At 40.3% G+C, this 24,890-nt stretch overlaps 1 protein-coding gene across 10 annotated transcripts in view; it reads right to left on the reverse strand.

Moving 5' to 3' along the window:
- PLXNB2 (plexin B2) overlaps positions 1-24,890 on the reverse strand; it is a 249,411-nt gene that overhangs the window by 100,191 nt on the left and 124,330 nt on the right. For 8 of the 10 annotated variants that reach the window (XM_064422201.1, XM_064422205.1, XM_064422206.1 and 5 more), the window contains one exon: positions 12,812-12,878. The exons of 1 other annotated variant lie outside the window; for it this stretch is intronic. In XM_064422201.1, coding sequence (XP_064278271.1) covers positions 12,812-12,813 — 2 coding nt within the window. In that variant the 5' untranslated portion in view covers positions 12,814-12,878. Of the gene's footprint in view, positions 1-5,987; positions 6,106-12,811; positions 12,879-24,890 lie in introns of all 10 variants that reach the window. One more of the 10 variants, XM_064422210.1, reaches the window with a different exon arrangement.

Here is a 24,890-nt window from a genome sequence, read left to right on the forward strand (position 1 = left end):
GGCACAGGACCACCTTGTGCACCTCAGTTTAACATGGGTACTGACCTCTATGCATCCACAAATGGGACTGGAAAACCCCTAGAAATGAAGGCTTTAAATACATTTTTGTCCTAAACATTCCTTGCCAACCAGTTTGGGTATCCCTGCTCTGCATGCTGCTTGTTCATGAATTTTTGTTCTCATGGGCTTAGCACTCCCCATGCAGTAACTTGAAGTGTAGCACCATGCAGGTGCTGGGATGCAGTGCACTTCTTCAGGAATACAAAACATAACTCCAACGTCACACTTACACTGTCAGAATACAACCTGCAGCCTCTAATTCTTATCTTGGAAGGCAATACACTTTATCCAGTTATTTCCTACTGCTAGAGAGAAGCCATTCTCTCCTAGCCACTGCCATGAAACACTCATCTATAAAATAATTCTTCCTTGAATGTTTGTTTTTTTCCTTACCTTTCATTTTGGAAACAGCAGGGATATGAGCCCTCTCCTCTTTCAAACTCTGCATTATAATCTTTATGACATGTTTATCAAAACAACCACCTTTTATTAAGATAAGAACTTTGCCTTTCCAATGGGTCCCACATTAGTCCTGACTGAAAATATGGAGAGCTAAGACCTAAGAGCCTAATATGAGAATTAAGTGGAATAAAAAAAGAAGTCTTTACAGTCTGCTAAGGGAAATCTCAGCAGTAGGCTATGAAAATGCTGGATGTTAGTGCTGTGCATCAGCAAACAATATCCAGAGTTCCTCAATTTACATAGGAAACATTTTTAATAGGCACTGTACAAGCTCTCAGACACTGACTCCTTCCCTCTTACTCCTGAGTAAGTCTGCAAGTCCACAGATCAGCAGAGCTCTCACAGGGATACAGCAGCAAATCCTGGCGCCTGCAGTGTGCATTTTTCAGAGTGTTGCCATGGTGATCTCCAGTACGCTTATCCCCTGAGAGCTCTGCTCAAAATTCAGAGGGAACCAAAGCAGGACAAAGAAATGACACCCAAGCAAAAGCAACAGGGATATTATGTGTAATTAGCACATGAACATCCTTTCATAGGGAAGATTTCAGAAAAAGAGTTATTCTTAGAACTGAGCGGTCTTTAGGAAAGAAGTGCGGTTTTCATATTCCCAATTCTAAACCAATAACTGTGGAATAAACCCAGGAATTTCTAATGTTGTCTCTGTGGATGGATCACTATTTGGCACAGGGTAAATCCTCAACCTTGGTACTGCAAAAATCCAGATCCTTACAGTCAGGACAGAGGAAAAGGGATAATTAAGCAGATAAAATGAGACAGATGACTTTAATAATGAAGCACTGTAGACCAGCAACAGATCACTACATAACCAGAATGCAACATTTACTTTTTAGAACATTGTATTTCTCTATTTTGCAAAAAGAGTTAACACAACAATTCCTTAGTATTGGAGTAATTTATTTTTTTGCCAATCACTTTGCATCATCTGTCGGTCCTTACTGCAGTTCTACTCTCTTACTGCACCTTCAACAGAAGGAAGCTACTTTTGTGCAAACATGAAAGCAACACTCACTTCAAGTAATGTATGATCTCGATATATCGCTGAGAAACCTGTTGGGTGGTCTTTCACTCCTACCTTACCAAAGTCCTATGTTATAGGGGCCACACACAAAAATGAACCATCATGAGACACCAAAATTAAAAATCTGGGCCATGTCAGATATGTCACAGTCTAGAAAAAATACTAAATGAGAACCAATGTTTTGCCATTAAGGCAACATGTTTCAGTCAAAGCTTATTATCAGATTTCACCAGACCCTTTTGTGCCTAAATGAGCTTGGAGATCAGTTAATCCCACATAGTTTGATGCTCAGCCACTTGTGTATGGCAGATTCTTTCCACAAAATTATATATTATTTTTGTTCTTATGTGGCTTTCTTACTCCTGTTACAATGGACTTTGTTCTCTCCACATCATCATCTATTAGATCACAGAATACTTAATCACATTATGAAAAGCTGCCTCCTCCTGAATAAGCATGGAGTTTTTCAGTCAGATCTGCTTTAGTTTCCACAAAACCTCTCTGGGTTGGCACAGCACTAATCACTTCGGAGCTTTACTCCATCCCCTCTCACAAAATCTGGTGTGCAGTCTGTTGCTTATGACTCTGGGCAGCACTTGACCTGCTGCCTTTGTACTAATGCCTGATGCTCATCACTGTGGAAGGTGATCTGGTGACAGGATATTCATGGAGTTTTGGTTTCTTCAGCATATTCAGGTTCTCACAATCCCATTGATAATGGACATAGAAAGGGCTGTGCAGTGTAAACTGCAAGTATCCGTTTGTATGATGCACAAATGTTTATTCAATATACATTTCTCTCCTCCCTTAGAGCGCTTGAGTCCCTAATTTTTCCTTGCTATCCACTCACTGAGTGAATTCTCTGTGCTTTCCCAGGCTCTAAAATCCCTGGTTTTCAAATAACTACAGGTACAACAACTGTTGACTGGAGGAAGGGCTGAGGGAAAGACCCAGGTACAATCGTTGATATTCATCATTTTATCTTTAGCTCCTCTTCCAAAGGGTGCTGACACTTGCCTTGAGCAGCTTCCCTGTATTTTAAGCTTTCTTGATCCCTTTTAACAGTGGATCAAGCATTTTTTCTGGCATACATTGGTATTTCTGCTCAATTGCAGGGAAAGAACTTGAACTTTAACAAGATCCCTATAAAATCACTGATTGCAGTAGACATAATACTATGGCTCTTACCTTGATCCCTTCAGGGAAGAGGTTTTATTTACCATGAATAAAGATGAAGACTGACAAGCAGACTTCAAATTAAAGCAAAATCTTGGATTACTTGTGGAACCAGCATTTAACAGCTTAACATACTCTTTATATAGGTATTATATTGTGAATTTTACCCCTTAATGAAAGCAAACTTGTCATGAACAAAATCATCAAGACCACTCACTGACAGACAAGAATTTAAATAAAATTTGCTCTTATGAGATCAATTTGTGCCAATTTCCATGTCTTAGATGCTTATGCCTTTTCCAGGACTGATGAATGGAATCCCAACCACTCCAGAAAACATAGCTGCATGCTGTAATGTGCATACGCTTAGGGAATTTACTTAAAATGCTCACTTTACTTACTGTAACAGCATGAACTCCACCACCCACTATTTGTATGACAATATTTTACAAGGATACCGCAAATCTTGAAAGCATGGGGACAAATTAAGCATACAGGAGCTGTCAAATATTTATCTTGCCCAAGAATGTTAGATTTATTAAATTAATGCCAAAGATTATACATGCAGTTCAACTCAAGTAAAGGAGCTGGCAGAGCAAGACAAGAGGCATCACTGCAGAGATGCTTGCTTCAAAGTCGTGTTGCAAAACATTGGATGTGTCCCCTCTCCTTCCCTCTCTCCTGCTAGTCGGCAGCTGGGCCACAAGGCAGTCCTGTCAGCTGCTTAACAGATGCATAAGGAAGAGCATACCATGTCAAACACCTCATTTGGGAAACCTTCTTCTTTCTCTACTCTCCCACAAGGTCAGTTTCAGTTTATCTAGTGAATATGAAAGTAAGCAGCTTGCCCCTCTCTCCACAGCTTGTTCTGCCATTCATTTCAAAGAAAAATCTTGGGTGAATGTTGTACTTTACTTAACATCTGAGCAGAACACTTGATATGTAGCTCACCACTAGATCTGAGCAGAAAACCTCTGCTTTGGGCTGGTAGTGGCATGCAAAAGGTGGTGAGAAGACACTCATGGAGCTGTTCTAACAGGAATAACCCATTTTCACTTCTGGCCATCTTAGTTTTCAGCTCTTGCTTAGGCTTGAGTTTTGGTTGCAGCCATAGTCATAGCACTGATGGAAGTATCAGGGTGGACTGGTAGATAAGAGAGTGGGTGTGTGTACAAACACATTCTGACACAATCGAAGTAGAAACCTTCAGCAGGTTTACTGCAACTGAAGAAGAAAACCCTCCCTGTCACACTGTCAAAGACAACAGACAGACTTGCTGGGCAAAAATGTCATCTCTGTTCCTTCTTCTTTTATGAGAATAAACACCAGCTTTTGCATAAGATTACTATTTTCAGGGTACCTTATTTATTTACAATAATGTTAGCACATTCAATTTTGCTCAGGTTGTGCAAAATAAATATATTTGGAACATTTTCCTTTATATATATTTTTTTTTGTTTCCATTCCCCATCTACATCATTTACTTGTTCTTTTCCTTCTGTTCTTATATATACTTCAAAGACATATTTTCAAAGAACAATTTCTCTCAGCGTAGCTTGTCCCCGAGCTGTAGAAGTTTTGCTCACATATATCTCCCTCAGGAAAGATAACTTCTTTGCATAATGCTCTTTTAGGCAAAATCTATAATCATGCAAACAGGTAGAATATTCCCATGTGGGGCAGCTCAAGCAGGAAGCATCCACATCCGGCAAAGCAGAGTCAGGGTAGCACCACAAATATTTACACCCCAGATAAAATCTATATCCTGCAGATTGGACCACTATAAACAAGTGCTATCCAACACATCTTTCAAGGCAATCAGCTAAAGAATTCACATATGGATGGGTGGCCTGATTCGTGCAAGGGTATGGAAAGCCTGGCAACTGTAATTAATCAGCTCAATTGACATTTCTTTCCTAGAACCATCCCAGCCTTAGAACAGGATCTTGGCTTTGCAGCAAAGAAGAGCTTTCTACAGTCATTCAGTTTCTGGATATTTCTGATGATGCCACCGCAGAACCAGGACTGAACTTTCCCAGAGTCTTCTGTAAAGAATAATATAACCTATGTTTTCTAAAGATGTTGGCTGTAAAAAGTGGAGGAGGACTTGAAGAATCTGCTCACCACCCCTGATACTGGCTATACTCTATGTTTCTGTGCTTCTGCTCATTACAATGAAAATGGCATTGTGACCCTTTTCTCTTCTCCGAGTACCCTGAAGAGACAAATGGCCAGTAGCCTATGATTTTTGGGTGTCAACTGATGGAGAGGATGCCAAGGCCAAAGTTGTGACCTGGTAACTTCAAGGTTGAAAAACAAAACAAAGCAAACAAATAAAAAACCAAAACACTGCCCCCGCAAGGAATAAAAACCATGCTTCTTAAAAACCATGGCAGGTCCATTCATTGTCTGTAAATTTCCAGATCCATTTTTAAGGAAACACTGTCTGTGTACAAACAAGAGTTGCAATGTTTTGCAAAGTGGTAAGTTCCCAGCAGCTGTAATTTGAGATGATTCAGTTAACCAGTAACAAATTTAAGTAATGCAATTTTATGGAAAACCAGCAAAGATAAACAAGACTTTTGTTTACGTCATTGGCTTACGGACTGACAATGAGAAATTTCCTACCTAAATGTAGATATTTTTGCATCTTGGCATTATTTCATGACATTGTCATGTCAGCTTGATCAAATTGAGTGCTGCAGTAACAGTACACCAGAATACTGCCTAGCTGTCTAAAGGAATGGTTATTTTTAAATACAATGTCAATTTCACTACATTAATTGAACAAAATAAGGTTGAGGCTTGCCTTGAATTTAGCCCTAAAAAAAAATTATTAAGCAAGCAAGTTGTCTCGGTATTTAATTTTTAGTTTTATCCTTGTTAAATCCCTTAATTAAATATAATATTAAATTCAACATTAATTAAAGATTATTATGAAGGTTAAAGTAATATGTTTAAATGTTTTAAAGGAGGCAGAAAAACAAAACAAGAACACAAGTTAGGCTTATAAATAGATTTCATATAAATAAAAAATTTAGCATTAAAAAAGTAACATCCTGAATGCATGGGGCATTTTTTCATGTTTGCTAGCACAAAAGTAACAGCAAAGGTTAAAAGCAGTGGAGATGGTATACATTGTACAGACAGGGAAACAGCAGCAAGGTCATCAGCAAGAAGAGCAGCAGGACAGTGCCCTTATCTGTCCCTGTTCACACCAATATTGTTCACACTGGTATAGTTCACTCACCTGCAATTAAGAAGTGAGGTGAGGAAGCTGGTTTCACCTACTCAAATTCAACAGTCCCATAAAAAGGCTTACTTTGTCCAGGAATCAAAGGTTTATGGAGACAAAGCCAATGTAGCATCTGAGAATGACACTAAAAATTATACTCAAGCTGCACAATCGATGCTAAGTCAATGATGAAAATAGATTTGCAATGGTTTCCCTCTAAGTCTGTAATGCATTTGCTTTTCTAAGCAGGGACAATTCTCAATTTTTGTTGCCAGACACAACAAGAAACTTGATGCCAATATTCTCACTTCTTTGAGGTTATAAAATAATATCCCAAATGGGCAAGTCAACCTGCTTTTTCTGTAAAATACCACGGACAGACACATTGATTTGAGAGAGTTACCTTCCCTCCCATTCCCATCGCATGCTAGGAGAAGGAAGAAACCTGTTACAGTGTGGGTGACAACCACACAGTTGTATTCACCAACATTTACAGTAAGAAAAGGACAACAGTTTAGGCTGGTACCTTTGACAGAAATTTGTCAATGAATCTCCTCTTCGCATCCCCCCAAAAGTTCAGCTTTAATATGACAAAGAACTGATGTGAAGCCCTATTTTACCGCACCTAGGTTTTCTACTTGGTTTTGCTAGACTTGGGTAAACTGCTTTTGCCTTCTCTTGATCTCTCCAGGATGCAGCAGCCCTTGCCAAAAATAATTTTCCTTCACAATTCCCTTGCAGAGGTTTGCACTGTTTTAATGCTGTAGCATCACATATCATTTTAATCCCTGCCTACACATTTTAACATTTCAAACACATGATTATTTATAAGCAAAATGCCACCAGGGGTTTGGCGAGGTAAAGTGGTTTAGTGGGGACTGAAACTGGGGAAGGGGGAGAGGGGAGGGTGAGTCATCATTTGGTGTTTTTAATCCTTCACTCCTCCTCTATTGGGCTTTGTCATTAGCAGTAGCATTTACTCACTTTGAGCAGGGCCAAGACAGCAAACAAGTTCTCTGAATTTGAAAGCCAAACAATTCCAAGTCCTAATTCAGCCATGCATGCCAGCTCCAGGCTGTTCAATCCCTTGAGACCCTTTTTGTAGCCTAGCCTTTTCCCTCCTTTAAGTGCCAACTCATCCACAGCTTTTGGCTAGGGTTTTGTGCATTCCCACCTGCTCCTGCAAGAGGGAGAACAGACTGGGATGGAGTGACGCCATCCTTAAGTTTTGTGTTGTATTCAGGGCTGGGCATTGCCACACCAAATGGAGCAAACAGGTTACAAAAACTGTTTGCACAGACAAAGCAAGGCACTTGACAATCACCACCACTCCAACTAAAACACCATTTGGAAACAAGTTGCACTGCACACTGAAGGGGAGACAGCACTTGTTCAAAATCTCCTCTCCCTTTCAGTCGTTGCTCAATAGAGCAGCAAAAAATTTGTCCTCCAGCCCAATTATACCACTCTGCTGATGCTCTAACAAAAGGAGAGAGAGCCATGACAGAAATAACAAGATAACCTGCATCTCTAATGGAAGCAACAGCAGGAGGTAGAAGAATTAATTTCTGTCACACACCATTTTTCTTTCCACTTCAAGCACCCTCTCCCTCTCTAAAAACTCCTTCTATACATGTCTCCTGCAAAAAAGAAAAAACATCTTTGAAGAATGATCTTCCCAAGACTACCTATATCTCATACTTTTTTTCAGTTCCACTGAGAAACAACTCTGCCTTAAGGTATGAGATCTGGGCAGTACAGGGACCTGAGCCCGACCTGGGAATTGACAACATGAAGGTTCCAGCTCTGGGCTTTTTAGGTCTGCTTAAGTTTTGAAAAAGTCTTTTAAGGGTGGATGCCTCGGGTTCAGCTGCTATACATACCCATGTTTCTGCACCAAAATACTTGCACTTGGTTTCAAAAGAGTGAGTACACTGGAGTTCTAAGCATAATTTAGGACAACTAAGAATATGAAGAACCTTTGAGAATTAGACTACTTATTTCAGTAAATTAACTAGGTAGCAACTGTGAAAATGCTGATGTTAGACAGTATTTAGCTTCCTGGGCTATAAATGGATATAATTTTTACTTACCTGACAGGTGTGTCATGAGAATTAGCTAATATTGACACTTTGATCTTTAAAATGCTTTGCCAAGTATTAATTAAGGAAGGAACATTTTGCATTTAAAATACCAAGTGTTTTGAAGTTGAATTTGTCTCCATCCCTCTCCTAAAATGGAAAAGAATCTACTGTTTGTTTTTCTACATATTCCCCAGGAGATAATTTCAGAGAGACATGAGAAAGAAGACTGACATGTGGGTCTGTGTTTCAAGGAGGAAGAATGAATACCTCTAAACAAATAGCTGCGTTTTGTTGCAAGAATCTGCTCTCCTGTGGGTCTTCTAGCCAAACCTGTAGACTTAGGTGTTACTGGATTAGGGAGAAAGGTCACATACCCTCCAATAAACCACGTTTTTATAACTAACCTACAATGTTTTTTTACAAGACAAGTCTCAAAGTGAAGTATGAGAACATAACATGTTTCAGATATTCAAGTCTGCAACTGCTGGTAAAGTGTGGCCTCATTTCTCTGTAGAGGGAAAGGTGCCAACATATGGGGAAAACTATTACAGTTTATCTGCAGCTAGTGATATGAAATATGTAAGAAGCTGTGCAATGCTTTTGTTAGATGGGTCACCCTGTAGGCTTCTGCTAGAGAAAAATGGAGAGCCAAGGCTTGCCTGTGGAGCCAGCTCTCTCCTAGTGACTCCATCCTGGTTAAGGGTAGGATGAGGGCAGGACTTTGACTATGGGCACTCACATTGAAAAGATCTAGCAGCAAAGGCATGACATTTGGCCTTTACATGACCCAGTGAATATAAACTCAGATTAGAGGGAAATAAAAGATTGTATTTGATGGCATGTGTGAAAACAACAGCATAAATAAGTGTGCTCTGCACACCCTGGAGAGATCGTTATGCAGGACTTTCCTGTGGTTGTTACTGCTGGTGGTTACAGCCTGACCTGGTGTCACAGGCTACTCATGCTTGTAGTGCAGAGATGTAATTTCTCCTGGAGCTGAAGTATTCTCCTTAAAGTTAGCCAGGCAACACAGGGAAGACCAAGACGGAGGGAAAGAAAAAAGCCAGGATGTAGGTACTGGGAGATGCCAGAAATCACATGCATGAAGACAGATGCAACCTATGTGTAGTGCCCTTGCATGCTCTTTAGGGCTTCGCTGTGACAGGGAAAAAAATATGTGGGAAGTTTTTGCAATGTCATGTTCTTGCCCATGGCCCAAAGCATGCTGAAAATATGGAACAATTTTTACCCATTTTGGTGACTTAAGTCTTATGGATGTAAAGACGTGTCTTAGAGGTGATTCTGGGCACTTAAGTCTGATTGATTGTCATGTATAGAATTAAAGTTCTTTATGCAACTCCTTCATGATAGTCTCTATAATGGGAGACTTCTTCCCCTGTTTCCCTGCCTCATTTCATGCACAGCATAGACATTACTTAATGAACTAGTAACTCCTAAATATTTATTTTTCTCCTTATTATCAAGTGTGAATCTGTGCTTTATTTACTTTATCCAAATGTTGCTGAGAATTATTTATAGCATTCACAATATAGGAGCCAAGCTTTTAGAAACAATAATTAATTTTAAAATAGCCAGCTGGATCCTCAAACTAAGATGGACATTTTTGAGATGGACACTGGTTTTGAGAAAATATTTTATAATTCTAAAAAGCATCTCTGTAGACTTTCCAGGAAGAACCTGCCTGCCAGCTAGAAGAGCTTGGTGACAGCACATGACATGATGGGGTCCTCACCCTTCACAAGGGTGTTTGAATCAGGCTATTTACAATGCCAGTGCAGACATTTTACATAAGGAATACTGCTGAGAACAGTGAAAAAACACTCAGTGCTACATTAAGAACTAGTTCCTGGGATTGCAGATTACAAAATGTGCAGCGAGAACCTAATTTTGGTATCTAATCAGGGCTGAGTGTTCTTCCCCTCATCCTGTGCACTCTCTTGCCTGTGCTCTACTTGATGGTGCCTGCTCCTGATTCCCTAAGGTACACACTCCTCTTCCTTCTCCTTGCAGTCACTGCCTCAAGATTATTTTGATGTATCATCAGCATAATTGGCTACACAATTGGCTTTTCATCATCTCCACCAGACCGTTTTTTGTTATTGTTAGCCTTTCCTTATTTTTGAGTGGAACAAAACCCTCTCCCTCTCCATTTCTTTTCACCTCTTTGTGAAGTAAAGAAACACAGCAAGCCAACATTTCACTGGGTTTATCCAGCATTCTAGCTTGGTCTTTCATCTATTTGAAAGGTCAGTCCAAAATTTCATTGGATGAGTACGAGCAAGAGCAAGTTTATTCCACCTTCTGGCTTTATGGGTAACCAAAGCTAAAATTCTACCAGTTATTCTGCCAAACCATTACAATGTATTTAAGCCAAAGTTTCAAATTTAATTTTCAATTTTGACTAAACCAAAAATTTTAATAAATATTTCTAGACATGCTACACATCAAAACGGATGATTATAAGAGCATGTGCAGGATTTCACAGATTCAGGGCTCTACCTCCAGTTTGTCAGTGGCTGGAGGTAAAGCCACTGCTCCTCTTGGTTCCCATAAGGTCCCCTGATCTTTCCCTTCAGCTGTCTTTGTATGTAAGAACATCTCCATAGCCACTTTTGAGATACAAAACTAAAAGTGCATATGAAAAGGTGTTTTCTCCTCTCCACAAAAACTTGTTGATTTGGTATTACTGCAAAATGCCCCAGCCAATTAATTTTTGAAAATGACTGATGTTTAGAGGGATAAGTCTCTAATTTTAATGTCAGATACCTGAAAGAGCCAGATCAAAAAGTAGGTTTACATTTAGGAGCTCAGATTACATTTGTACAAAATCAAAATATCAGAAAAACAACATATACTAGAGATAATATTTATTTTTAAATGAAGGACAAAATGCTAGCATCCATCTTTGCAGCAGGATGTATTTAGTCCTCTGCCAGTTTCAGGATCAGCTAATAATCACATTGCCAATATTACACTCCTCAGTTTCCTGAAATACAGCTCTACTTCCTGTGTTTTAGTTGTTTCCACATACATACATGAAATGACATTTTAACTGGGCAGATATCTTTTATAGCTCAACTGACACTCAAATCGTGCTCTCCTGCTAAACAGACCCTTGAAAACAACAAAGAAGAAAGAACAATATTCTGCTTATTTCACAAAAAATAGTAACTAAAGATAACCCTTCCTGAGTTTCCCAGAAGTAACAGTTTGAGATCAAGTGGTGAGAAAATGTGAAAGCAACTGACAAAAAACTTCTACATGTACAAACTTGTCACACACATAGGATAATTCAGGAAGTGTCACTGGCCTGAACAGGGTCATTTGAAATGTATTTTTAGGATCTTGAGACAATTAAAGTTGTCTCAGTAAATTACTTCAGACTGCATTGTTTTGCTCAATACATATTGGAAGGTTTTAAAGGATTTCATTTTATACTTTATAAGCCTACATACATTTCAAACTGGGCCAGATACTAGCAATGGAAATAATCAAGGCACTGCCTAATCTGTAAATCTTCAATTTAGGTATAATGTTATCAAATCTAACAATCTTCATTTCAAGCAATCTTATATCAGTAGACAACTCTACATAAACCAGACAGTACTTTGCAATGCTATATGCAGCTCCTGCAGTTTTCAGTACTGCTGGTCAGCCAGTAATTATTGAAGACAAGTTAGTAAAACCTGAAAGGCTAGAATTACAACTGTCCCAGCTTGTTAGACATTTAAGACATAATCACTGTCCTCTTTAACATCTAAGTCATTAATTCTATACTTTATTCAGCATTTGGAAAGGCTTAGTTGCCTGCTTCCAAGCTCATCAGTCAGGCTCTGGGAAAAGGAAGGTGAGATCGTGGGAAAAATGTAATATGAAAAAACCACAGGAACGAGTCTGTGGTAGCTGGAAGTTCATGACTGTTGCTGCCCTGCACATCAGAGCCACTCAAGGTCTCCTGGGGAGTGACTTGCAGAGACACAGCTTTGCCTCATACACAAACATATACATACAAATACACATGTGCAGGCACACATTTAGGGGGTTCACATTATTATGAAATACAGATAAGGAAGGAAATTACTTTAAGAAAAATAATGGCGTATTCACCAGCAAAGTAACAGTTTCAAGAGGTTCTAGAAAATGAACCAGAGCTCTTATTGTTAGAGAACTATTGACTCCAGGTTTGAAAAAGTGACCTCAAGTGAGCAATGATGCACTTAGCCTGGAACTTGCAGCTGCTGTATTTCACTCTAAATTGAATTGCCAATCCACAGTGCAATCTTTTTCTACTATAATCTCACATCTTCGGGGCAAGTATACCAAAAATTACTATATATGGGGTGCATTATTCCAAGTTAGACTAAATTCCTCTGGAAATGGAAAATATGTCTGCATTACTGAATTTAAGAATCCCTGTGGGTATTTGTATGGGAGTAGTGGTTTTTTTATCTTTTTAAGGGTGCTTAGTGACAACTTCATGTCATTTTCCCTGCAAATAGTTCTTAAGCATGCAAGTGACTAATAGCATATGGCCCCATTAAAAGCATTTAGGTATATATTAGCCTATAGACCCACATAATAGATATTCTATACCACACACACACATATGCACAGTGATCAGATCCTGCATTCTCACCATAATAAAAATGGCTGCCAATTTAGCATGATTTATGATATCACCAATGTCAGTGGTTTGCAAAGATAAATAATTGACACATGCTCTGAAAGACTTACATTCACTTTTCCACTAAGTCTTCTTCACTATAATCAAGTTATTTTCCAGGAGAGTTTAATCTTCTTACTAAATAAAAGAAGGTAACAATTAAAAATATATTCATATGCATTAAGCTATGTTCAATCACATTAAATTTATGAACTTTAAAATATGATTTAGGATCATCTATAGTGTAATATAAACTTGTAATTTGATTACATACAGCCAGTTTTATTACATTTTAAACACAACTTTATCACACTATAACTTTCCATCCTGAAGCTAAATGGGGCAATGTTCTCTATTTCAATAGCTGCTAGAATAGTAAATCAGATGGACAGTTGCTCACAGATGTACAACTAATTACTGAAAAACTGAGAGTAAACGGATGTATTACCCAAAAGAATGCCTAGGATTACAGATGGGTTGTTGTATGACTTGGTACTCCTCTAGCCAGAGCTTGAACATGCTCTGACCAGTGGGAGTACTTGGCACCTCCCCATACCAAACATTTAAGAATGGAAGAGAAGCAATGTCTGTCCTTTTAGGGAAGGATAGAATACCATCAAATATTTTTTAACATCACTGTATATGCCAAAAAGTGGTAAAAAGGGTTCATGTAAATTGTTCAACATAAATATGAAGATAACAAATGTCCTCAAAAAAATATCCCAGGCAATAGACACAGTGAGTGCTGTATGTCTCGACCTGTTTCTTGCACAGCGCTATCTCTCAGTGGCTTTGAGGAAAGCAAGCAATGCACCATCTGTTTACAGCACAGGCCAACACATCTACTAAAAGACCTCCACATGGCAGTTCCCAGGTAAGAGAGCCCGAACACCTGGCAAAGTCCACCGCCTTTTCCCAATGCCATCTCATCTCAACTGAACATGACTTTTAGACTCACGTAACACTGGCTTTCAGGGAAGTCAGACACAAACATCAGCAGGACTTTTATCTTCTCTTCATGCTTCTTGAGGCTGCCCAGTCTTAAACCAAACTTATTTTGCTAATGTTCCATGGGATTTAATTTCCCGTGTTCATACCCTATATGCAGTTGCTTTGGGAAGATGTTCTTTCAGACTGTGTACATTCATCTCTTTGCAGGGAAAAGCTGTATGAGAGAACAACCCTCACTGGGTAGAGGATGAACATGTATGCTCAGCAAAATTGTGAGATGAGGCATATGGGAGAAGAGCTGGGTGAGATATTTAGACCACAGCTGCATGACACAGCCTAACTGGAGAATGTAGAATTGGACTGAGGAAGGTTGTAGGAGGGAAGTGTAAGTAAAGCAGCCAAGCCAAGAAACAAACAGACAAAAAATTAGACTGTAGGACCAAGGTAAAGGGCAGATTTCTTTCTATGTCTTACCAAGAACAGGAAAAACAGATCTGGTGCAACTTAAACATATAAAGAAAAAGAAAATTCAGAGTTAAAAGGAAGTTAAAAGGAAGTACAAAGGAATGCAAACCATTATCATCCTGTTGACAGCCAAGAAGGAAGGAGGTGGAGGTAGTCAGCAAGGAAACAAGACTTGATCCTGCTGAGAAGTTTGCTTTTTATATCCATGTTTTCTCTTTCCTTATGAGCATTTTTGCAAGCACTGTTGAACAGTAATTTAGGCACGTCTTGCACAGTTGGTTCCCCTTCCAGCCTTGCAGATGCCAGAACTGAGGTGCATGGAAATTAGTATTTGGCTGAGCCTCGAAAAGTAATCAAATGCTGTCAACCCTAACTGTTATGTCCAGCCAGCTACACCCCCAATAATAAAGGTATTATTAAAGGTATATCCTTTGCTAAAAATATCAGAAATGTATTTATTGAGAGGACTGGTTCAGTCATAACCCAGGACCTGGCACAGAGTCATCTAACTACTTATGTGGGAGTTCTCACATGGATACACCAGGCATTTCAGTCTGTAGTTCAGCTGTGCCAGAGAATGATGCTACCAAATTGTATTCAATTTTCTGTGTTATAAAATTGGATGCCTTTTCTGTAAGAGGCTTGGGACACAAGCCAGAAATCTTGCTCACTGTCTCCCTATGTATTCAGACTGAGTCATCAGATTTTCCAGGTTTCTCCACTCAAATGGCACACTGCTTTGGATGGACACAGGTGGTACCATCTGCCACAAGGCTTCTTTGGTTTGTTTGGTTTTGTTTCTTCCTTCTACCTCCTGCTCCTAGCACAGCAGCTCTTTTTCAGTATCTTATACTGGATCTGGTTTTTCATGGTATGGGTTTGGCCCGCAGGCCAGTCAAAATGGACTGCTTGAACTAAAGGAGCTTCAATACATAATTGTTAGCACAGGTCCTCTAACAGCTGGAGGCACTTGCAAAGTGACCTGAAGCAAAAAGTACTTTGACAACATAGACAATTTGTTCTTTAAAGGTGACAGAAACCATGAACACAACAGAGCAAGTTGGTAGAGGAATGGGTACATAATCTAACTTTAGTCTAACAAGGCTAATCTTCCTGTTTCTTCTCTCTCCACTAGCTTGACAGAAAGAGTCCTGCCATGGATTGTCTTGTGGATTTGGAATCAATCTTTCCTGAACTACTTTTTGGAGAGGACTCCTTCTCCCCTCCATAACCTGCAGAGGACAGAAAGAGGTTATACTACTTTTAGTTCTTATCCTGTCTCAGTCTGAACTAGCTTAATTGCTCCCACCTTTCACATGACAAAATTTCTGCCTTTCAAATCAAAATACACCTTTAGGGGAAAAAGATGAAGACCACCTTGTATGACCAATGACCCAGCAGAAACAGGAAAACCGTGAACAACCTCCCCATCCTGCAAATGCCCTCTCCCTTATGAGGCAACTGCACCTCTGTATTCAGGGTCAAGGTCTCAAATGCCATCATTTCAAATAGATGAAAAACTCAGGCTTATTGCTTGTGTCCAAGATCAAAATTTTGCAAGCAGGTAACATGCTGCCCTGGCACTGCAACTGCCAGGGAGATAATGGCTTCTGAAAGCAGCAAGGAACAAAATGTGACACTTGTTCTGCAGCGCCTAAAGCTGATGCTGCTGTAAGTATGGGTAAGAACACATTGAGTTCTTTTTTCTTTTTTTTTTCTTTTTTTTTTTAATGCTTGCTTCTAGAGCTAAAAACAGATCATAAACCACTTTTCTTTGAGGAAGGATCTTGTTTGTTTGTTAAAAAGGGCAAGCACTGGGTCAGGGATGGAAAGCTGTGCTATCCGGTTCCCAGACACAAACCTCATTCCCCTGAGCCTTCAGCTATATGTAACATATGGAGCAGATACTTTTCATATAGACTTTTACATGCCCATGGAACTTTTATCCAGCTGTTGAGCTAACAAGCACAGTGCCCTTGATAGGATGAAGCACATAGGATAACACTACATACTGCTTTTTGAGCTTGATTTTGAGAATGGATCTTCACATTTAAATGTTGGGAATGCGACATGACAACACTGAGACCATGTCCACACGGGAACAGGATATAGAATTTAATCTTAAAAACTTTAGGGTGATATCAGATGTAACCTAATACTCTAAACATTGAAGTGTATTTATATCTCTAATTAACTCAGAATCACACAATATCTGGCCAATGCATTATCTTCCCTCACCTTTGATTCTCGAGCTTACATGACTCTTGGTCATGTCTATTCTGCCTTCTCCACCTCCTTGACCACAGACACCAGATTTCACTCCTAGCACATGAGCGCCTGAGTTTTATTACTGACTTCCTTTCTCCTCTGCTTGGCTCACCACTGTTCTCTTGGCTGGCTCTAGACAGCACTTTATCAGAATGTAAGGACACCGACTTTTTTTTCTGAAGCCTCCCCCTTTCTTTTGAGAGCAAATGGAGCCAAGGCCAGCCAGCATGACACACCCCCTCCATGCAAGGGACCTATTTGTGCAACCTGTTGGTCTCCCAGCAATGCAAGATGCTCCCCACGTCATGAGCATCACCTAACACAGGACACAGGAGATAGACAGCATTACAGCAGAACAATGTTTACTCTTAGTTTTCCAAGAATTCAACATAATCCTGGCATAACCAAATTTTGTGTCCTGGTTTCATCCAGAACAGAGTTAATTTTTTTGCAGTAGCTGTGAGGGGACAGAGCTTGGAGCTGTGTGGGCAGTCCAGGTTGTTATTCTATACCATCCACATAATCACTGGTGGGGGAGGGGTGTGGAGAGCTGGGAATAAGGGACTCTTATTCTAGGAAGAAAAGTGTGGCTTTGGGTCACACAAAAAAGTGGCAGGTTGGTCATTACTAATTTTCTCAGGGTTGCATCATCTTGTTGGTTGGTGAGCACTTATTTCCATGTAAATCACCCTCTTTTTGTATACTTTTGCTATTAATACTGCTGCTTTAACTGTTCATTTTTGTATCTCATTGCTGTTTCCAGTGAATTGCTTCTTATCTCAACCTATAATTTTCCCCTTTTTATGTCTCCAGTTCCCAACTCCACCCCTGGAGCAGGAAGGGGAAAGAAAGCAGGGTGAGCAAGTGCGTGGTTGGTTTGGGAAGAGTCTTGGTGATATGGGGGGGAGCACTTATCTGAGGAATGCTGTTCCATTTATAAACCATGACACCCAGAATTAAAAATTAACCAAAGATCACAAGTTCAGTTTTCCCTCTACTTTCCTACTCCTTTGAAGTCCTAAAACACTATTTCTGTTTCCCTCTGTTCTCAATTCTCATATAGTCCTCTTTTTCTTTAATCCTTTGGCCTCTGTGGGACAGGGAAGAGGCAAAGAAACATATGGGAAAACGAAGCAGACTGCCATCTGTGTTTGTGCTGACCCTAAAAACCAATATAAACACAGACCAGTTAGACTAGTTCACATTCGCCAGCAGTTTTCAAAGTACTGAAGTAGCCCAATCATTTCAAAATACCACAAGCAATCCATTGACAAGAATTATTAGGAATCCTGTGTTATTCTGGTGTTATGCAGACTTACAGGTAGCTCTGTGCTTGCCATGAAATATTCTGCAGCTGCTGCTTTGGTTTAAAACAGCCCCAGCAACACCAACCATCAGTTCACAGCACAGCTGTTAACTACTAACTGGAGAACACAAAAATTCACCAAGATTGTTCTACAACCATTACTGTTCAATCAAAGTAAATGGTGCAACATCCAAGAACACTGCTCCAGAGCCTCACACCTCAAAAAAGAAAATCAGCATCTGTTATATTACATTCTCCCTTTCATCTTTGTGCCACTGAAGGCATTCCACAGGCAGTTTTACTTCTGACAGCATGATTTTCTATCAGTCTGCTCTTGTCTGGATTTGAAATAGGATCTACATGAAATTGGATCCTGGTAGCCTCAAACATGTCCAGGCTTGCAGAGGAGGTTAAACAAAAAAGAAAAATAAAGGGTTTTTTTAAACACAGGGTGCTAGTAAAACTGATTTTAAAGTGCCACTTCATTTCTCTCAACTGGAAGTAATATATTGCCTCTATAAAGTATTTTATACTAAGTTCTTGAAATTCTTTATTTATACAATGCCATTGGTGCTCACCTCACCTTAGAAATTCACATTTTAATAGTCAACCAAAACGATACAAACCACCAAAGTAAATAAGACTACTTTAAAATTGGCTTCACTACCTTTTCCCATGTATCTGCCAAGCTAGGGCCCAGTCCTGCAGCCTCTTTCATCATGTACTCAGTACTCACAGAAGAATTTGAAGGTTTACTCCTTGAATTACAGAATGCAGCCTGCCTTACTGGAGAAAGGAGCAGGCATGACAGTGTGAGTGTGAAAAAGGAGAGGAAAAAATGCAAAGTGTAGCAAGGTAAAAATGTTAAATGGAGAATGAAGCATGGATAAGAGACAATAAGAGACATAAGGAGACAGCAGCAAATAATGGTGTGGAAAACAAGAGAAAAGACATAACAGAATGAAAAGTTTATCCTCAGCACTGTAGGGCTTTAAAATGTATTTGTATGACATTCAACAGAGAAGAAAGTAGAGGAAGAAGTGGAGAGATGTGAATTTTATTTTTAATTTTATTTAAAAAGTAAAAATCACCCAAAGTTCACTCCTTTGTCATCCTGAACTGAGATGTCCATTCCTCTGAAGTGGGGTATGAAAGGATGTAAGGACTACTGGTATGATGAGCCAGGCAAGCCTCACCTGAGACCACTTGGATGGATCAGTGAAGTTTCCAGTGTCTGCTTTTATAGTGACTGATTTCTCCCATGATAGCCCATTGCACTGCAAATTTCATTCTTTTGTTTGTTTCTAAAAGTGGAAAAAGGAACCACTACAAAGCCCGGTTGGAAGCTTGAGTGAAATTTCATCTTCCCCACTGAGAAATGTATAAAAATCACAACCTTCTCATTAATACAACAGTGGCCTGCCTGTGCCTTTTGCTGAACAGATCAGAAAGCATCACAGCATTCCAAAGTTATAACAGCAGGAATATCTCATTTGTCCATCAAATCCAATGAACAAGGTGAATCTCAGCCTAATTGCAAGCAATATAAGAACACTTTCCTCCTTTAAATCAGAGAGAAGGGCTCTTCTCATCTTCAGTGCCTCTCAGAGAATCAGCCTGATTCTCTCCACACTCTCCCTTGCTTTCTCTGAGACCTGTCTTCCTAGTCTGGAATCCTTCAGAGCTGGGAACGGGATCCCCTGCCTTGATTCCCCTCATCTGCACTGATTTATGTTAGCAAGCCAGGCCAGCTGGCCCCTGCACACCCAAAGAGCCCCTGCACCCTGACACTGTTCACTTAAGAGAAAAACAAACCAAAACCACCCCCAAACACCCCTGCCCCCCAACCAAAAAAAGCACAACAGTCTAGTGTGGCTTTTCCTGCCAGGCTAAAACTTGGTCTCTCCCTGTGAGCCTAATCTGCCTGCTGCTGCTGGGCACGGACACTTCCCTGGGTGTAGCTGAACCCTTCTGCAAATATTTCAGAGGTTTTTATTTCTAGGCCGGGGAAGGGTACAGGCTACTGTTTCTGGTTCATTAGGAAAGATACATATGCTGACACTTTTTTAAAAAAAGAAACCATTCCCAACAGCGAGCGGAGCTGGCTCGGGCAGGCACTGTCCTATCTGGCCGAGCAGGTCACAGCAGGCTCTGTAATCCCCGGCTCTGCAAACACTGATTTCCCCCCACCCCTCCGCGGGACCCGAACTGCCCGGTGCTCCCGACAGAGGATGAACACATCTGAAAGCACTGACAGGGAATGGATGGGCAAAACCCCGGCTGATCTCCCCCGTGTTCAACCAGCTCCAGCTTTTCCCTTGCCAACAACCAGTTTTTAAATTTCCTTGTTTTTTGGTGGTTTTTTTTTTTAAATTTCTTTTTTTAGGTGTGATTTTTCTTGCCCCCCGCCCATAAAATTTCTGTCTTTCATGCTTACATGGGGCATGAGCCACGGGAATAAATGCTTGTTCAGTTCAAGCACTTTTTTTTCCGCCAGCAGAGCAAACCGCGTTTGGATGCACACGAAGGGAAAGGCAATATTTATAAAGGAAGTTCCCACACTTCCTCTTCAAACAAATCACTTCTGGCTGGTTTTGCAATTACAGGCCTACCGTAAAAAGGGGGTGGAGGAATAAAAAAAACATTGGGTATACTATTTCCTTTTAAAGTCGCTTGCTCCTGAAAATCAAGCTTCCAGAGAGGAAGGAGTTAAGCACTCAGGACAAACTGTCAAGTTTTCAGTAACTAATTTACTCTTCCTGTAGGCCTGGAGGAAATCCACAGCTGCCACAAATATTCCTTGCTCATTTCAATACTACTCGTTGTGAAATGGATTTTAATGGCCAAGCAAAGCCATCCAAACCGCAGATGTAATTAAAGCCACTGAAACTGGCTCCACAGAAGGCTGGGAAGCACCCGTGCCCTACCTGGGGGCAGGTGCCGTGGTACAGGCTGGCAGGGTGGCAGTGACACCAGGACACCTCACCTTCATCCTTGGCACAGCACACAGTGCTGCTGCTGACAGGATGGATCCTGCTCGCTGCGAGGGCAGCAGGGCTCATGGCAGACAAGGTGCAGCAGGCCATGCACAGGGAGCCAGGATCAGGGCCTCTGCAGGGCAATGCTGCTCCATCTGGAAGCATTTGCTCTCACCCAGTTTCCATCCCATGCCCTGCTCCCCGGGTTATAAAGCTCTGCCACCCCAAAGGCTCTTGTTTGCAGTGTTACAGTGCTAAAAACCTCGTCATCCATGGGCAAACTGTATTTGACAAGCTAATTTCTCTCCACACAGAGTGGCTAAAGTCTGCAATACTAGCACAGGAAGTAAAGATTTTTTTTCTGACAATTCACAATAAATCAGCTTCCTATTTGAATTGACATACCTTAATTTCTTCTGCAGTGAGTCAAATTACTAGTTTACCCAAAAGGTTGGTAGTCCCCTGGTATTGAAATCTGTATTAGATCCATACCCAGCAAAGGAAAAATAAAGTTTTCCCGAAACTCTTATCCAAAGCGTGGGAGGATGGAAAATAAGATCAGCATACCTTGCTGAAAATAGTTCTTGAGATAAAAGATATGATTGCTCTGGCACTAACCTCCCTCCTCCTTAGTCACAGTGAGGTGCAAATGCCTTAGGAAACTCCCTGCCCCTACTATGCCTTTTTTTCAAGTTTAATCTTAGGTTAGAACACAATTGGATTTGTGCTTGATTAACCTTTCATGCAAGAAAATTCCCACACCTTTCAGTTACTAATTTCATTTGATAACAGCTGCAGAAAACTTGCTCCATATTTGTGAATTTAAATCCCTGCCAAATTCTGTTTTCTGGTGCCAGCTGCTCAGAATAAAGCTAAAAAGCTTTCCAAAACAATTATATTTAAATTATTAATTAACACCACTTGGAATATTATGACTAAAATTAATTAGTTTATGCAAAGGTACCTACAAACCTGAAACATAGTAACAGTGAAAGAGGTTCTTTAGTTGATGAATAATTAATACAGCTTTTCATTTGTTTCACCTCATATGCCAAGTATGAGGCAAAAGGAAAGTCATTAATGCAAGTGGATCACAAAGGTAACAACAGTGATCATTACACATTTATAGCCACTAAACTGTTTAAGTGAAAAGCTTGCAGGACTGAAAATACTTCTGCAATATCAGATCCAGAACAAACTAAAATACAGTTTTGACCATCTGGATGAAACAACAACGAAAAGAGAAGCAGAGCTGCCTCCTCAGCTTATTTGCTGTAGGTAAGCAGGAAGATCTGTCATCAGCTGTAAGAAGTTAGGTCCTCTGAAACCTCTGTCTTCAGACCCCCAAGATTCATCAAAGTGGCTTCCCACTTCTGCAAGCAAAACACCATTGTTTGGCCAATTATCTTCACATTTTTTACCATGAAGGCATGTGATTTTATACCCACATACACACTGTTTCCTCTCAGGCGCAAAAGAAGCATTTTTGTAGTCTGACATGCTCCAGGTTTCCTGGCAAAGCACAACTCTTTTAAAAAAGTGGGTTTTGGTAAACAGTGTGCAGATTTCCTGGGGATTACCAGAACTACATACCTCTTGTTAAAATATGCTTCCGTGACATGAGATGATGTCAACGGAAGAACAGCATAAATCATTAATTGCTGCAAAACTAAAAGCTTAGCATGTGTTAATTTACAGCATTCCTCGACTTGATTATGCGACTAGGAATCAGCAAGCAGTTGCCATTATGCCAGTGGTCTGACACTACTCTGTTTTCATCCTACTTAGCCATTAAATTTTTACACAATTAAAAAAAAAAAGTTGGATTTATACATGTTTGTTTTTGTTTTCAAAATTACTCAGAGTATCTCTCCAGAGAAATGTTAGAGACTAAAAAGTATATCTCAGTGGGAGAACACTCATTTCAGTTTAAATGTTGAATTGCAGCAGAGCACTACGAAATGACGTAGGTGTTTGATCAAAGAGTTTCCTGTATGCCCTGTTAACAGCTCCTCTGTGTGAGGCAACAATAGGGATATTTTCACACTGTGCAAACACTAACTTTGCAACATTTCTGCTCCAAACAGGAGGCACACCTGCTTTCCTGAATATACAACATACCTTCTCCTTCCTTGTTACTGCTACTGCACTTTTTTTGTGCTTTTCCCCATAGCCTCCTTTTATATTCCATCAGCTGAAAACAGAGCCAGCAACATTAGACTTGAAGTTCCTACCTCCTGACATAAGCAGACTCAAAAAGCTAGACAAAACAAGTTGTCCCATTTCTGCATTATCTATGCACTGATTTCAGAATCTTGAAACCCTTTTGCTCACAAATGACAAATGATGCGGCTTCCTTCATGATAAACTTTCTCCAAACAAAGCTTACCCAACTGTGACACAAAGCCTGCCTTGCCTTGCCTGGAACTGTCTCATACATGGGAAAAAAATTCCATGAGTCTTATCTTCACCTGCCTCTTAGGGTACTGGAAATGAAAGATTTTCCATTCCATGAACGACCTGCTTTCCTTGCAGAACCCCTCCTTACTGGGTCAAAACTTTTACACTCCTCCTAATTCCATGCCTGCAACCAATATGTACTGACACCAACCCGTTAGCACATACTTTTCATATCTTTCAAACAGATGGTAGTTTGGGGACGAATTACACTTGGTTTCACAGCTAGCCCAATCCCAGGCACAGTGTCATCACCACAGACAAGAGCCCACAGATCTGTTTCCATTTGACTATAAAGGTCTGCTCCACCTTTGCAATGATAAAGTACTTAATGGACAAGATTGTGGCTTAAATATTCCCCAGACCAGGGAGACTTTTTTTTAAGAAGCAGCACTAGCTCACTCTGCTCAAAGGGAAAAATGATCTTTTGGCTGAGAAATGCTCTCTGTTCTGCTGTGTTTGGGTCTCTGTGGCTACAGAGCTGCATGGAGGATTGTGAACTAAAAGTGATATTAGAAAGGCAATGCCGTGGTTTTTCTGGCATGAAACCTATTTTGTACCCTGTGCTGAAAGAGCTCTTGACATATTATGGTCTGGAACATACATGTGTTATGCCTATGGCCATAAACTGGACAGTTTTGATTTCTGGGTCTCAGCAATAGCCAAGTAACTAGAAACAAATTGTTTTGCCTCTACTTACAGAATGTTATAGTGAAATGAGATCCTGGGTGAATGTGATGATTTTCCCCTTTCTGTAAAGAAGCTGCAGTTTTTCTCAGTATTTCCTCTCTATAGAAATACTGTGCTAAGGAACCACTTGCACTGCAGGACCCGAAGCACCCCATGGCAGAGCTGTCTCTAATTGGCATGCCTGTCTGCCCATCTCACCCAACAAAAGAAAGCATTAATCCACATCTTCAAGAATTCAATAGTCATTTAAGCAGAAGGTCAGGTACCTAATGGGCTGTCAAGTTCAGGCTGTCTATCCCTCTGTCTTCCAGGCTCCCCAAGTTCCCAAGCCTTGACTGAAGGTCCTTAAGATCTGAGTACTTTGTTTTCCTGCCAGAGCACTATGAAGGCTAGAGCACAAGTGACTGCTTTGCAAATTTAAGTTGGGATGACATATTTTGGCTTCATTGAAAGAGAGAGGGGAAAAATAGCAGCCAGGAACAGAGCAAGGCCTGAGAAGGATACTAAGGATGCTGTTTGTCCTGTATTACTGGCATACTTCAATAGAATGTGAACATACATTCAGTAGTCTGCATTGTGCTTTTTGACCTGACCCTTATTATGACTGCCGCAGTTTTAGGATGCCTCACAATAAGGATAACTGCGTGTAAACACTGTGTGGCATCAAGTGGTATTAAATTTTATATATATATATAATGCACTAATCTGTTTAGTAGCACTAAAGGTAGACAGCATGATTGTACACATTTCCCAGGTCTTTTTCAGTGCCATGAGTTATGGAGTGAGCTTGAAGACTACAGTCTGGAATGCAGAAACATTGTTACAGCTCCCAGAAATTTCCAGTAGGTACACAAAGAGGAGGGAGCCCCTTCCAGATTCGCTGGGACACAGCCCACTGCACATACTTGCTTTTGAACAGCCTTGTAAAACCAAAACATTTTTTTCCAAACAGATCACAGGTCACGTAAGCTTCCCAAGGGATATATTGGTTACAGATGTTTTCATGTAATAAAATATTCCACTCAACTGCAGTAT

Source organism: Passer domesticus, chromosome 5 (genome assembly GCF_036417665.1).
Source record: "Passer domesticus isolate bPasDom1 chromosome 5, bPasDom1.hap1, whole genome shotgun sequence".
Classification (NCBI taxonomy): Eukaryota; Metazoa; Chordata; class Aves; order Passeriformes; family Passeridae; genus Passer; species Passer domesticus.